General features: G+C 45.3%; 1 protein-coding gene across 1 annotated transcript in view; it reads right to left on the reverse strand.

Moving 5' to 3' along the window:
• Positions 1-12096, reverse strand: part of SNX10 (sorting nexin 10) — a 35796-nt gene extending 23700 nt beyond the window's left edge. Inside the window, exon 1 of the mRNA XM_029910979.1 lies at positions 12056-12096. Coding sequence (XP_029766839.1) covers positions 12056-12079 — 24 coding nt within the window. The 5' untranslated portion in view covers positions 12080-12096. The remainder of the gene's footprint in view (positions 1-12055) is intronic.
• Between the last annotated feature and the right edge of the window lie 1704 nt (positions 12097-13800).

The raw sequence follows: 13800 nt of genomic DNA on the forward strand, positions 1-13800 counted from the left end.
GGCCAGTTTATTTACCTGCTGACGCGGCAGTTTCGGCCGATTGCGGCCCCCACTCGCCGCGGTTCGCCGTCCTGGGCCAATGGGGGCGGTGGGAAGCCGCGGCCAGCACATCCCTTGGCCCGCGCCGCTTCCCGCCGCCCCCATTGGCCCGGGACGGCGAACCGTGGCGAGTGGGGACTGCGATCGGCCGAACCTACCGCGTCAGCAGGTAAATAAACTGGCCCGGCCCGCTAGGGTGCTTACCCTGGCGAGCCGCGTGCCAAACGTTGCCGACCCCTGGTATAAATATACAGCACATGAAAAGATGGGAGTAGCCTTAGCCAGTGGGGGGTCAGTGCTAACGAGGCCAATTCAATCAGGGTGGGTGTGGCCCATTCCCAACAGTTGACAAGAAGGGGTGAATAGCAACAGAGGGAAAATTACTTTTTGTAGTGACCCAGCCACTCCCAGTCTTTATTTAGGCCTAATTTGATGGTGTAAAATTTGCAAATTAATTCCAGTTCTGTAGTTTCTCATTAAAGTCTGCTTTTGAACTTTTTTTTGTTGAAGAATGGCCACTTTTAAATGTGATATAAGCCATCATGTGCCAGCAATGCCCCTCTGCCATGTACATTGGCCAAACCGGACAGTCTCTGCACAAAAGAATAAACGGACACAAATCAGACATCAAGAATTGTAACATTAAAAAACCAGTAGGAGAGCACTTCAATCTCCCTGGCAGGGCCGGCTTTAGGAAGTGCGGGGATTCAAATAGGGATGACTCACCCGGCAGCACTCCGGGTCCTCCACTGAAGGACCCGCCGCCGAAGACCCGGAGCGAGTGAAGGACCCGTCGCTGAAGTGCCACCGAAGACCCGGAGTGCCGCTGGGTGAGTAAAAATTTTAAAAGGCGCCTAAGTTAGGCGCTCTTCTTTAGGGCGCGGGGCCCTCGTAGGTGTGGGGCCCGATTCAGGGGAATCGACCTAAAGCCAGCCCTGCTCCCTGGACCCTCAATAACAGACTTAGAAGTGGCCATTCTTCAACAAAAAACATTGGTGCTGTAAGTTGAGGCTGCCTTGTGATTATTAAGGCACAAATGTTTCACAGAATATATGCTTATGGTGGTGTTATACTCTTAAAAGTATCATGATTTGTGCTGAAGTAGCACCTGGAAGCCATACTCAGGGATGAGAGGCCCCCCAAGTGCTAGGAACTGTACAAACATAACAAAAAGACAATGGGGAAAATGGCATCATGAGGTTCTCATTTATTCTCTCTGAGTAACTTTATAACAAATAGCTAAGTTAACAAGTAAAACATTTCCCCGCCTACCTGCCGGTCCTGTAACCTTCACCTGGGATCCAACAGTCATGCTTGGTGTTTTCTGGCTCAGACACCATGGCCAGCAGTACACATTCTGCAATTAGAACTTAGGACTCATCTACACAGGGAAATTAAGTGGCAAAACTATACCAGTACAACTATACTGATAGAGTTACACTGGCATAACTCCCTAATGTCTGCATAAAAGTGGCTTTTTCTGGTATTGCTTAAACCACTTCTAAAGTGACATAAGCTGACCCAGAAAAAGTCACTCTTATTCCCCGTAGGGAATTGCCAGTATAACTATAGAGGTAGAAATTTACACCTTACCTTAGACCAGTATAACTTTCCTGTTTAGACAAGGCTTTAGTTAAGAACATTGCTGATTGTGAGTGAGGAGGAATGCAACCTCAGCTTACTTTCCTATATCTGAAATAGCTACGGAGAGCTAACATATCTTTCAGAACAGCAAGCAGACAGGGCCTGGAATACCAAGAGAAGTCCTAGCTATTTAATAAGCAGGTACCAGCATAGCCTCTCTTCTGACCATAAATGCACTTTAATGCCTCTCTGCCTTTGTCTATACTACCCTTTTCATCAAAATATTTCTCTCCATTGGCGCAGCTCCACTGATAAGTGTAAACAAGGCACCAGTGATGTTATTACACTACCATGTTGTCTGGAATAGGGGCATTCTAGACATGTAGGGATACATGTGCATGACACAGTGGTAAAGACGATGCAGGTGGCTTTTCTACACTAGCCCTCTCACTGCTGCTTCCCATGGTGGAGCTGCATTGGTGTTGTCAATGGTGGGCAATATGTAGGGGAAAAGGCTAATGTAGACACAACCATTGAAAGCTGAAGGTATCAGGAGTCTTCTTGTTATGGTTAGCCACAAAGGAGAGAATATGTTGCAAAAAGGAATTGAAGCAAATGCAAGAAATATTCTTAAGGTTTGCTTCTGCTGCCAATTTCATTTGTTGACAATAAAGCATATTGCCCCGCAATAACTGGCAAACCAGGTGCTCTGTACAAAGTTTGAGAGCAAAAGCACTAGGTGTCTGAGAAAGCATATATAACATGAAGAATTATGTTGGGTTTTTATACTTATAATCGTAAAATAGGATGTCTGCCATGGAAATAACTATTTTTAAAATAGTAAAAATTACTGTGAAGGATAAAAAAAACTCTCATTGTTTAGCTATTTACTTTATCTATTCAGTTGTGATTTCAGTCAAACCATTGTAATGAGGGAAATATCAGATGATAACCTCATGTTCTAGAGTGCCTGAAACCACAACTGGTACTCATCTGCTTATTCACTAACTCCAGTCCAGTCATTTTCCATGAAGCTCCGTAAAAAAAGTTCTTCCAATCAGTCTGCCTATTATTAGCAAAACAATGACATAACTTCAAGGATAAAAATGGCTATGTAGCCATCCCAGCACTCTGTTACTGTTATACTACATGTTCAATTCTCTTTAGTGAATCTATCACCTAACAGATCTAATTCATACTTTAAAAATTCAAATGTCTCATATTGCCCTCCAAATTAGCCAATGGAGCTACTTTGACATACATAGTGGAATCTATTTCACCACCTCAAACACAACAAAACAATGGGTGAAAAAGGAGGATTTGGTTCCAAAAGAATTTGGTCTTGTATTGCATACAGGGTCGAACTATGTTTTAATCATTTTCCAAATTGTGTCAAAGTCCTGGACATAGAATCATAGAAATTTAGGGGTGGAAGAGATCTTGAGAGGTCACCTAGTCCACACCCCCATGCTGAGGTAGACTAAGTATACCTAGACCATCCATAATAGATGTCTATCTAACCTCTTCTTAAAAACCTCCAGTGATGGGGATTCTACAACCTCCTTCGGTAACCTATTCCAGCACTTAACTGTCCTCATAGTTAGACAAGTTTTCCTAATACTTAAATTAAATCTCCCTTGCTGCAGATTAGGCTGATTACTTCTTGTCCTCCTTCAGTGGACATGGAGAACAGTTGATTACCATCCTCTTTATCACAGCCCTTAACATATTTGAAGACTGTTATTATGTCCATCTTCACTCTTCTTTTCTGAAGACTAAACACACCAAGTTTTTTAACCTTTCCTCATAGGTCATACCTTTCTAAACCTTTTATCATTTTTGTTGCTCTCCTCTGGACTCTTCAGTTTGTCCATATCTTCCTTAAAGTGTGGTACACAAAACTTGCCACAATACTCCAGCTGAAGCCTCATCAGTGCAGAGCAGAGCAGAGCAGAACAATTACCTCCACAGTCTTGCATACAACAATTCTGCTAGTAGACCCCAGAAGAATATTTGTCTTTTTTGCAACTGCACAACATTGTAGACTCATTCAATTTCTGATCCCCTATGAATCCCAGATCCTTTATGCAATACTACTGCCTAGCCAGTTATCCCCCATTTTTGTACTTGTGCATTTGCTTTTTCTTTCCTGATTGTAGTACTTTGCACTTGTTTTTATTCATGTTCATCTTGATTTTCAGACCAATTCTCCAGTTTCTTAAGATCACTTTGAATTCCAATCCTGTCCTCTAAAGTGCTTGCCACCCCTCCTAGCTTGATGTCATCCACAAATTTTATAAGTATGCTTTCCGCTCCATTATCCAAATCATTAATGAAAATATTGAATAGTACCAGACCAAAGAAAGATCTCTTCGGGACCCCTCTGGATACATCCTCCCAGCCAGACAGTGAACCACTGATAAGTACTCTTTGAGTATGGTCTTCCAACCAGTTGTGCACTCACCTTATAGTAATTACATCTGACCATATTTCCCTAGTTTGCTTATGAGAATGTTATGTGGGACCATATCAAAAACCTTACTACAATCAAGATGTATCATATTTACTGCTTCCCCCATCAAGTAGGCCAGTAACCCTGTCAAAGAAGAAAATTAGTTTGGTTTGGCATGATTTGTTCTTGACAAATCAATGTTGGCCCTATTATTCTCTAGGTGCTCACAAACTTATTTTTATAATTTGTTCCAGTATCTTTCTGTTAGGCTGCATGACCTGTAATTCCCTGGTCCTCTTTATTTCCCTTTTTCAGGGCAGAATCATAGAATATCAGGGTTGGAAGGGACTTCAGGAGGTCATCTAGTCCAACCCCCTGCTCAAAGCAGGACCAATCCCCAGACAGATTTTTTTTGCCCCAGATCCCTAACTGGTCCCCTCAAGGATTGAACTCATAACCCTGGGGTTTAGGAAGCCAATGCTCAAACCACCAAGCTATCCCTGCCCCCCTAAATCTATTGTGACAGACTGTACCCCTGTATTCACCCCTTGCACACTATTGTAAGTCTTTGTTCAAGGTATGCCTTCCGAGGTATCATTTGAAAATTTACAAACAATGCTGGTCATTATTGTCCTGGTAAAATGTGTGTGACAATACTGTTTAATGTAAAATTATAAGATTCCATTGTATGGTGTTACTAACACATGTTCCAAGTCTGGGCAGCAGCCAAACCAGTTCCTCAGAGACAAAGGGTAAGCTGGCACCTCAACCAGGTGTAAACAAAGCCAATGGGCCATTACCTGCTAAATGGCCTTTCTTTGGCAGGAAACAGGGCATGGGCAAAAAAATCTACATCTTAGCAAAGAAACAGTATGGGGTTCCCATCCACACAGACTGCCTGTCACCATGCTCCCAGCTGGAGATGCTTCTTAAAGGGGGGAGAGGACTATAGAAAGAAAGGGGAGATAGCCCAAAAGTACCTCTCGCTCTCTTCCCCAGAACCTGAAGGACAAAGGAAGCAGCACTGGACGGGGGAGGGGTCCTGACCTAAGAGTTTGGCCTCTAATCTACCAAAGCATGTGGTGAGAAAACCTTGCTTTGAATTTAACATAGTTTGTTAAATTAGGCACCAGTTGTGTTTTATTTTTATTTTGCTTGTAACTATTTCTGACTTTTATGCCTCATTACTTGTATTCACTTAAAATCTCTCTCTCTCCGTAGTTAAACTTTATTGTTTTATCTAATCCAGTGTGTTTGAATTGAAGTGTCTGGGAAACTCGATTTCTATTAATTAAATAACAGACTTTTTATAAGCTTGTACTGCTCAGGGGAGGGCAGGGCAGTCCAGGACACACATTTCTGGGGGGAAATCTAAGACTGGGAGTGTTTTGGGGTCACCGTGCAGTATAAACAAAACAGGTAAGAGCCAATGTGTGGCTCGCTGCAGCACACACACACAGCTGGGAGTGACTTACATGCTGGAGGCTATTTGTGAGCAGTCCAGACTGGAGGCTACAGCAGCAAAGCAGTGTAAAGGGCACCCCAGGTTAGAGGGCAGGGGGACACAGCTACTCATTAGTCTGGATTGTACCCTGGGTATGTCACAACTATGTTTGTTCTTCTCCAGTCCTTGGGACCTTAACCATCCTCCAGGAGTTCTCAAAGGTAATTAATGGTTCCAAGATTGCTTCAGCTAGGTCTTTAAGTACCCTAGGGTGAATTTCATAGATTCCAAGGCCAAAAGGGACTATCGTGATCATCTAGACTGAACTCCTGTATAACAGTCCATAAAACTTCCCCAAAATTATTCCTGGAACATATATTTTAGAAAAACTTCCAATTTTAATTTTTAAATTTCCAGTAATGGAGAATCCACCACAACCCTCGGTAAATTGTTCCATTGTTGTTGGTTTTTACTTTCACCATTAAAAATGTACACCTTATTCCCAGTCTGAATTTGTCTAGCTTGAACTTCCAGCCACTGGATAATGTTATACCTTTCTCTGATAGACTGAAGAGCCCATTATCAAATATTTGTTCCCCATGTAGGTACTTACGGACTAATCAAGTCACCCCTTAACCTTCTCTTTGTTAAGCTAAATAGATGGAGCTCCCTCAGTCTATCACTATAGGGCATTGTTTCTAATCCTTTACTCATTCTCATGGCTCTTCTCCAAACCCTCTCCAATTTATCAACATCCTTCTTGAATTGTGGGCACCAGAACTGGACACAATATTCCAGCAGTGCTCGCACCAGTGTCAAATACAGAGGTAAAATAATCTCTCTACTCCCACTCAAGATTCCTCTGTTTATGTATCCTAGGATCACATTAGCTCTTTTGGCCATAAATTCACACTAGGAGCTCATGTCCAGCTGATTATCCATCATGACCCCCAACTCATCAGATCCTGCCCACCTGAATACATCTAACTTATCTAAATATTCTTTAACCTGTTCTTTCCCTATTCTGGCTTGTGTTCCTTCCACATTGTTGTTATTATTAATTGTGTAAGCATCTGTCACCATTAACCTTTTTAGTGAAGACTGAAGCAAAATAAGCATTAAACTCCTCAGCCTTCTTGGTCATCTGTTATTAGCTCCACTAAGTGGATCTACACTCTTCTACATCTTTCTCTCACTCCTAATTATAAAACCTTTTCTTGGGTGCACCTCATTTTGTCCTTACATGCTTGTGCTATTCTTTTGTACTCCTCCTTAGAAATTTGTTCATGTTTCTACTCTTTGTAGGATTCCTTTTTGATTTTGAGGTAATTAAAGAGCTCTTGTGGAAGCCATATTAGCTTCTTCTTATTCTTCTTATCTTTCCTTCGCATCAGGATAGTTTGTTGTTCTGCCTGTAATATTGTCCCTTCGAGGAACTGCCGAAGCTCTCCTGAACTACTTTTTCCCTTAGTAGTTCTTCCCATGGGACCTTACCTACCAGTTGTCTGAGTTTGTTAAAGTATGCTTTTTTTTTTTGAAGTCCATTGTCCTTATGCAGATGTGCCGACTTTCCAATGTGCTGGGGCGTGTTTGACAAACCCCAGCTCGGCCCCAGCCCCACATTACCTCTTCCCGCCCTGGCTCTTCCCGCCCTGTTCTGCCCCCTCCCCCAAGCAAACCATGCCCTCGCTCCTCCCCCACTCCCTCCCAGCGCCTCCTGCATGCTGCGAAACAGCTGATCGCAGCGGGCAGGAGGCACTGGGAGGGAGGGGGGAGGTGCTAATCGGCAGGGGTCACCAATGGATGGGAGGTGCTGGGGGGGGAAGAGAGGTAATGGGGGACTGCCGGTGAGTGCTCAGCACCCACCATTTTTTCCCCGGGGGGTGCTCCAGTCCCAGGGCACCCACAGAGTTGGTGCCTATGTCCTTATGCTCTCATTTCTTCCTTGCCTTAGAATCTTGAGCTCAATCATTTCATGACCATTTTCACTCATTTTGCCTTCCACCTTCAGAGTTTCAAATAATTCCTCTCTGTTGGTCAGAATCAATGATTGCCTCACTTGTTACTTCCTCCATCTTCTGAAACAAGAAGTTGTCCCAGCTGTGATGGAGTTGTGCTCCCCACGCTCACCCTGAAGGGATTAACATAGGCCAGAGGGTGCAATTAACCGAATAGGCTGCAAACCGTGAAACATTTAAGCTGAGAGGAGAGCCCTAATTAACGGATGCTTACCTGTGCAGGAACAGATGGGGCTTCTATAAGACCAGGGAGCTGGTAGCCAGAGCTGTCCCTTGGGTACAGAGAATCGGGGCTACCACTCCAGGCCCCACGCTTTGAGGGGCCCTGCGCTTTAATGTGTGTGTGTCATGTGGGCGGCGCTAGGCCGGCCCAGAGGGTGGGTGCTTGGGGGCAAGACCAGCCCAGGGGGTGGGGTTAGGGGTTGGTGGTCCAGGCCAGCTGGGAGGTTAGCGGGGGGCCTGGCACCGGCAGCGGGGGTCGGGCCCGCACTCACCAGTGGGAAGCACCCCCCAGCACATTGTATTTCTTTTTCTTGCTTGGCATCGCGGGGCTTGGGCTCAGTCTCCAGCAGCGGCAGCAGGGATCCCAGCCTGGCCCCGCTGCCTCCTGGCATCGCTGGCCGCCAACATCCTAGTGCTGCCGGAACACACCAGCACCAGGCTGACCCCATCCATTGCCCTTCCGCCCTGGACCCCTTCCTTTTCCGGGACCCCCCAGCACAGGGGGCCCTTTCGCCCCTAGCACAGGTGCCACCCTGTGACTCTCCATCATCCCTTGCCCCCCAGCACTGGTGTCCCCTCCCCACACCAGATTTAACCTGTATAAAAAATGTTAAGTGGAGCCCATACAGGCTGATTTGTCCTGAGCCCCGCACCCCCCTAGGGACGGCCCAGCTGGCAGCAGAAAAGGCGCTGCAGGGAGGAGAGCTGCAATCACTTTCCCTGGGACAAGGAAGAGAAAAAGAGGAAGAGTTTGTCTAGCAGACCAGAGAGAGGGGTTTAGCTAGTAGAGCAGACAATGCAAGCTTAGGATAGCCTAGGTAGAAACTAGTCCAGGGGTGTGACAGGAAGGTTCATGGTAGTACTGACCTTAGCTGCTGGAGACAGGGCCCCTGGGCTGGAACCCAGTATAGGGGATGAGCCTGGGTTCCCTACCAGCCACTGAGTGAGTGGCACAATATGGGCAATGAATTTGACGATTATCTAGGATCGTTCATTCTAGTCACTGCGGGAGCGGCTCAGCTAAGGCAATGGAGTTAAGGACTGCCTGGGGTGGTGTGGAAGACTGACCATACCCCAGACGTGGAGGACTGTTTTGACTTGGCTGGAGGGCTAAGCCCCGAAGATGAGGCGTAGCAGTTCCCGAGGAGCAACAGAGAGGCCACAGAGCAAGAGCCTGAGATGACCGGCTGAACAATTGCAAGAAGAGGCTCTCAGGCTGGCAGAGCTACTCCCCAGACATGACCAGAAGGAGGTGCTCCGGTGATGAGTAGAGGTTCCCATGACACCAACACATTCCAAGAACTCACTGGACGTTTTGAGTTTCGCTGTATTACTTTTCCAGCACATATCTGGGTAGTTAAAGTCCCCCATTATCATTAAGTCTTGTGTTTTGGATATTTGTTATTCTAGAAAAGGCTCATCCAGCTCCTTCTCCTGGTGTGGTGGTCTATAGCAGACTCCTACCATTACATCACTCTTGTTTTTCCCCTCCCTTATATCTTCACCCAGAGACTTTCAACTGGTTTGACTCTCACCTCTTTCTGAACCTCAGAACAAGTGTATATATTCTTCATGTACAAAGCAACACCTCCTCCCTTTTTTCTCCTACATGTCCTTCCTGAGCAAGCCATACCCCTTTATATCAATATTCCAGGCATGAAATTTATCGCTCTTCAAACATAGCTTCCCAATTTGGTTCTAGGCCAATGCAGGTGGCTTGTAAGGGTTGCCAACACAGCAAAGATTATCATTTCCGGGGATTCTTTTATAACACAATAGTCCCTTAATCACGAGAAAACAGTTTGGTCTTGGCTACGTCAAGCAAAATGCACCCATCCCAGCAGCAAATTACAAGTGCCCCAGACCAGTTCAGTGGCACAGCGTTGGAAATGGAGCCAAGACTCCACCCAATCCCCACCTACCTGCTCTGAGTGCAGGGAGCAGCAGGCATGAGCACTGGCTTACTCTTGTGTGCCTGGATCCAAGACCTGGGGGAGTCCAGATTCTTACTCTTCAATCACCCCGTGTGAGCTCCTAGTTCAAATCACTAGCCATTAGCGAGAACATGCAATTTGGAGTGCTCATCAGCTTAAAAGGGAAATATTTCATTAATATACCACTAAAACTAAACTCCTTAGGCAAGCCACTCAACAGAAAAAAATACCAGCATGGTACTTCATGGCATGAGCCACAGTAATGGAAGCAATATAAATCTCAAAGGAATCCTACAGCAAAACTGCCTGCTAAGTTTATTTTTCAGCTATAGCAACTCAACTTTCACACGGTTTGTGTGTTTTTGATCTGTTTCATTAAACAGAAATGTTGATTTAGTTTGGGCCATTAGTTGTCATTCAAACCCATAACCATAGATATATATTTTAATTGTAAATTAAAGCTGTGTTCATGAATGAATCTATGAATTCATTTTAATGTCTAATAAATAAAAAACCACCCATATGTAGGGGTCTACCACATTCATGACTATGAAAATTATGTAATGGACTGTAAAATCTGGTCTTTTGGGTACTCTTATACAAAAAAGTAGGGTAAAAGTATACAGAAGTACACAGCATTTCTCAAAGTGGGGATCCTGACCCAAAAGTGGGTCCCAAGCCTATTATGGGGAGCAGGGGCGGGGGGGAGGGAGTGTGTCACAGTACTACCAACCTTACTTCCACACTGCCTTCAGAGCATAGCAGCACCTGGCCAGGTGCCCAGCTCTGAAGGCAGCATCACCTTCAGCAGCAGCAGAGAAGGGGGGCAATACTATACCATGCCACCTTTACTTCTGAGCTGCTACTGGCAGCAGCATTGCCTTCAGAGCTGGGCAGCTGGAGAGTGGCGGCTGCTGGCCGGGCACCCGGGGGTGTAAATTATTACAGACACACAGAAGAGGGGCACAAACAAATAAGTATGAGAACCACTGCCTTCGAACAGTTTCCCCGTGTACCTCTAGCTATAGGAGGGATCCAGAGTTCCTGGACAGCTCCTACCTGTTGTTCCCAAAGATCTGGATGCCCTTCAGTTCAAACCCCTTCCATTTCAAAAGGGTTTGCAGGGTTTTTTTCTTCAGTCAAGTGGGGAAAACTCCATTCTATCTTATTTTTTGAAGACTGAGGTTTTCTTTTCAGCTTTAAGCTGTTCCCATTTGCTTTGATGGTTCCTCATTGTTTTTTCCTGGGCTAACATTAGCTAGGTGCTTGAAGCCGGTTGTATCTTGTTGGGGAAGTTGCCCCTCTCCAACTGATTACTTTACTGCCCTGTTATGAGGTGATGCTGAAGAAGCTGCACCACAGTTGCAATTACAATTTTCTTCATTATATACATACACACAGATAAATACATACATACACACATATACACACACTCCACCATAACCAGTATACACATCTCATCAGGACTATTAAGCTCAGTGCATTACAAGCTTTCATAAAAGAGCTTACTCAATATACTCTGACTGTTAAATATCACGGTATGCAAATAGTTGTTTTAACTGCTTATTTGAAGTGGGGGGTTAAAACTTCATTTTTTATCCTTGAGGTGCCTGGACTTTCACAAATGTATCCCCCTCTTCCTCCACTCCCATATATCCTTTTTCTATCATCAGTTTTCCATTGCTCACCCAGATCTAATGCAGTGGTTCCCCAAATTGTGGGACATGCCCCCCTAGAGGGTCACAGAGGAATGTTCCAGGGGCCATGTGGTGGGGCCCAGGCCAGCCCCCAAAGGGGGTGGGGAGGGAGCACCGCGCTTCCATCCCTGCTCCATCCCAGCCTCACTCCTCCCTCAACCCCATTCAGCCCCCAGTCCTGCTCCGCCTCCAGGCCCAGGACAGCCCCCCTGGGGGCTGAAAAGGGAGCGCCATGCCCCCAACCCAGCTTTTCCACCACCCTCATACAGCCCCCAGTCCTGCTCTGCCTCTGGCCAAGCTCTGCCTTCAGGGCAGATCCACCCCCTGTCCCACTCCACCCCCAACCCAGCTCTGCCTTCATTTCCTCTCTGCCCCAGACCAGCTCCACCTCTAGCCCCAGCTTCTCCCCCATCCCCAGCTCTACTGCTGAGAAAGCCTTGGCTGTGCAGTAATGGAGGGGGGGACACAGACAGATTCCGCTGATGGTGGGGCGGAGGAGGGGCACGACTGGAAAAGTTTGCACACCACTGCTCTAACGGTTACCCAACAAGTTAGCTTGCCCCTATGATCTTCCAAGCTCCGGTCTACAGGGCTTTGTACAGTAAAATTCTATCAATACTCACCATGAAACTTGGCATTTATTTATTACCGTTAAAGTCACTTACCTGTTTTTCGTGTTTTGGTGTCATCCTCAAAACAGAAGATAAAAATCAACCTGTAAAACAAAATGGGCAGACTAGTTAGCCCTTAACTTACTGTAAAATAGGGCTATGTAATCCTTCTGCCACAAGAGAACGGGCCAGCCCAGGTTCAATATAATATGGTGCCTAGGGTTACAGCTAGGGGGTCTCTGGGAGAACAAACAACGAGTGGCTTGAACCCCTACCTAAAACTTTACACTTCAGATGGAAAATGTCAACAAATGGAGTGGAGGCACAGTGCAAGTTCCCTCATGGGCATTTCCCTGGCATGCAGGAGTCCTTTGTGGACATAGAGATGGAGTAGGTGCTGCCTCTGCCTTTCTCCCTGCAGCCTCTGCACAGTCCTGTGTGCCTGGGTTGGGGGAGTGGAGGACGCGATACACTCCATCTATCTCCAGCTACAGATGGTCCTTTGAGGAACTACAGCAAAAACTGGAGTCTAAACTGTACCCCTGGAGCGGGGGCCAAGCAGAAACTCGAGGAGCTGCAAATGGCTTCCTGACACTCTCCTCTGCTGTGTCCAGCATGATCTGGATTAAGCAGAGTACCTGACTCATTAACTTTCTTTGCACAATAATTTATAAGCATTCATCTGCTCTGAAACAGGAACTGGAAAAGCATTTTGCAAAATGTATTGTGATATCTTATTTCATAACTGCCTACAGCCTTACTTGGTGAATCACATAATATGCTCAGTCCAATTATACCAGAATGTTACCAAGAGCTTGTCCACACTACAGCTGGAACCATGCCAGCAAGAACCATGACATACGGTTGTTACGATCTGGGTTCCAGCACAGCTTCCCTAAGGAGTGTGGAAAGGGGTCCTTCCCTCCCCACCTGCCCCCCAGCCACAGTATAAAATCACTAGAGAAACGTATGAGACAGATGAAATATTAATAAATACTGTGCAAAACAAGTAGTATGAATAGTAATGTAGGACTTTCTTGTGAGAAGCAGGGATTGTAAAACTGTGCTATAAATTACATAATCCATAGGCATTCCTCATGATTCATAAGGTCATACCTATAAGCATAATATGGATCATAAAGAAGCACACCTATATGAATTCAGTGCAGGACTATTTTTGGAATCATATTACATTAGGGAATAAGACAAAGAACATCTGCATTAGGATTCATATAGGGATTTTTTCATAAATATGTATTAAAACATGCCATAGATAACTAGTCTAGAACATGATTGTAAAGAAAAATCTTCCCATGTTATGAGTGACCTACTAGCATACATTGGCTTTAGGTGTGGGTAAATTTCATGGAGTCAGAGTTGTATTGTGTTTGTGTGTGGGTTTTTAAAGTTATTTTCTAAAATTAGTGAATGCGTTCAGGATAGATGAATACCCCTGAAAAGCTAGACTAGGTTGTATGCAGTTTATATAGATACACACACACCCCTATGTGGAAGTGGTGCCCATGTCCAAAATTAAGTTATCATGCATATGGCTCTACAACGTTGCATGCACCTCTGACCATTTCACCTACATTCTACCCACTAACCTAGTCTCTTCCAGGAATACATTCCAAATCTCTGAACAGCTTCAAAACAACTTTTTCTCTCCAGATCTACCTGAGAGAGTGCTATTTCTCCCTCACGATTACCCAGGGCCCAGAATGGACAATATTTATCTGTGCACTAGTGAAAGGTTTAAGGTTCAATTTCACATCCTTAAAGAGCAAAAACAGGAGCTT

Source organism: Terrapene carolina, unplaced genomic scaffold (assembly GCF_002925995.2).
Source record: "Terrapene carolina triunguis isolate 2854851 unplaced genomic scaffold, T_m_triunguis-2.0 Scaffold84, whole genome shotgun sequence".
Taxonomy (NCBI): Eukaryota; Metazoa; Chordata; order Testudines; family Emydidae; genus Terrapene; species Terrapene triunguis.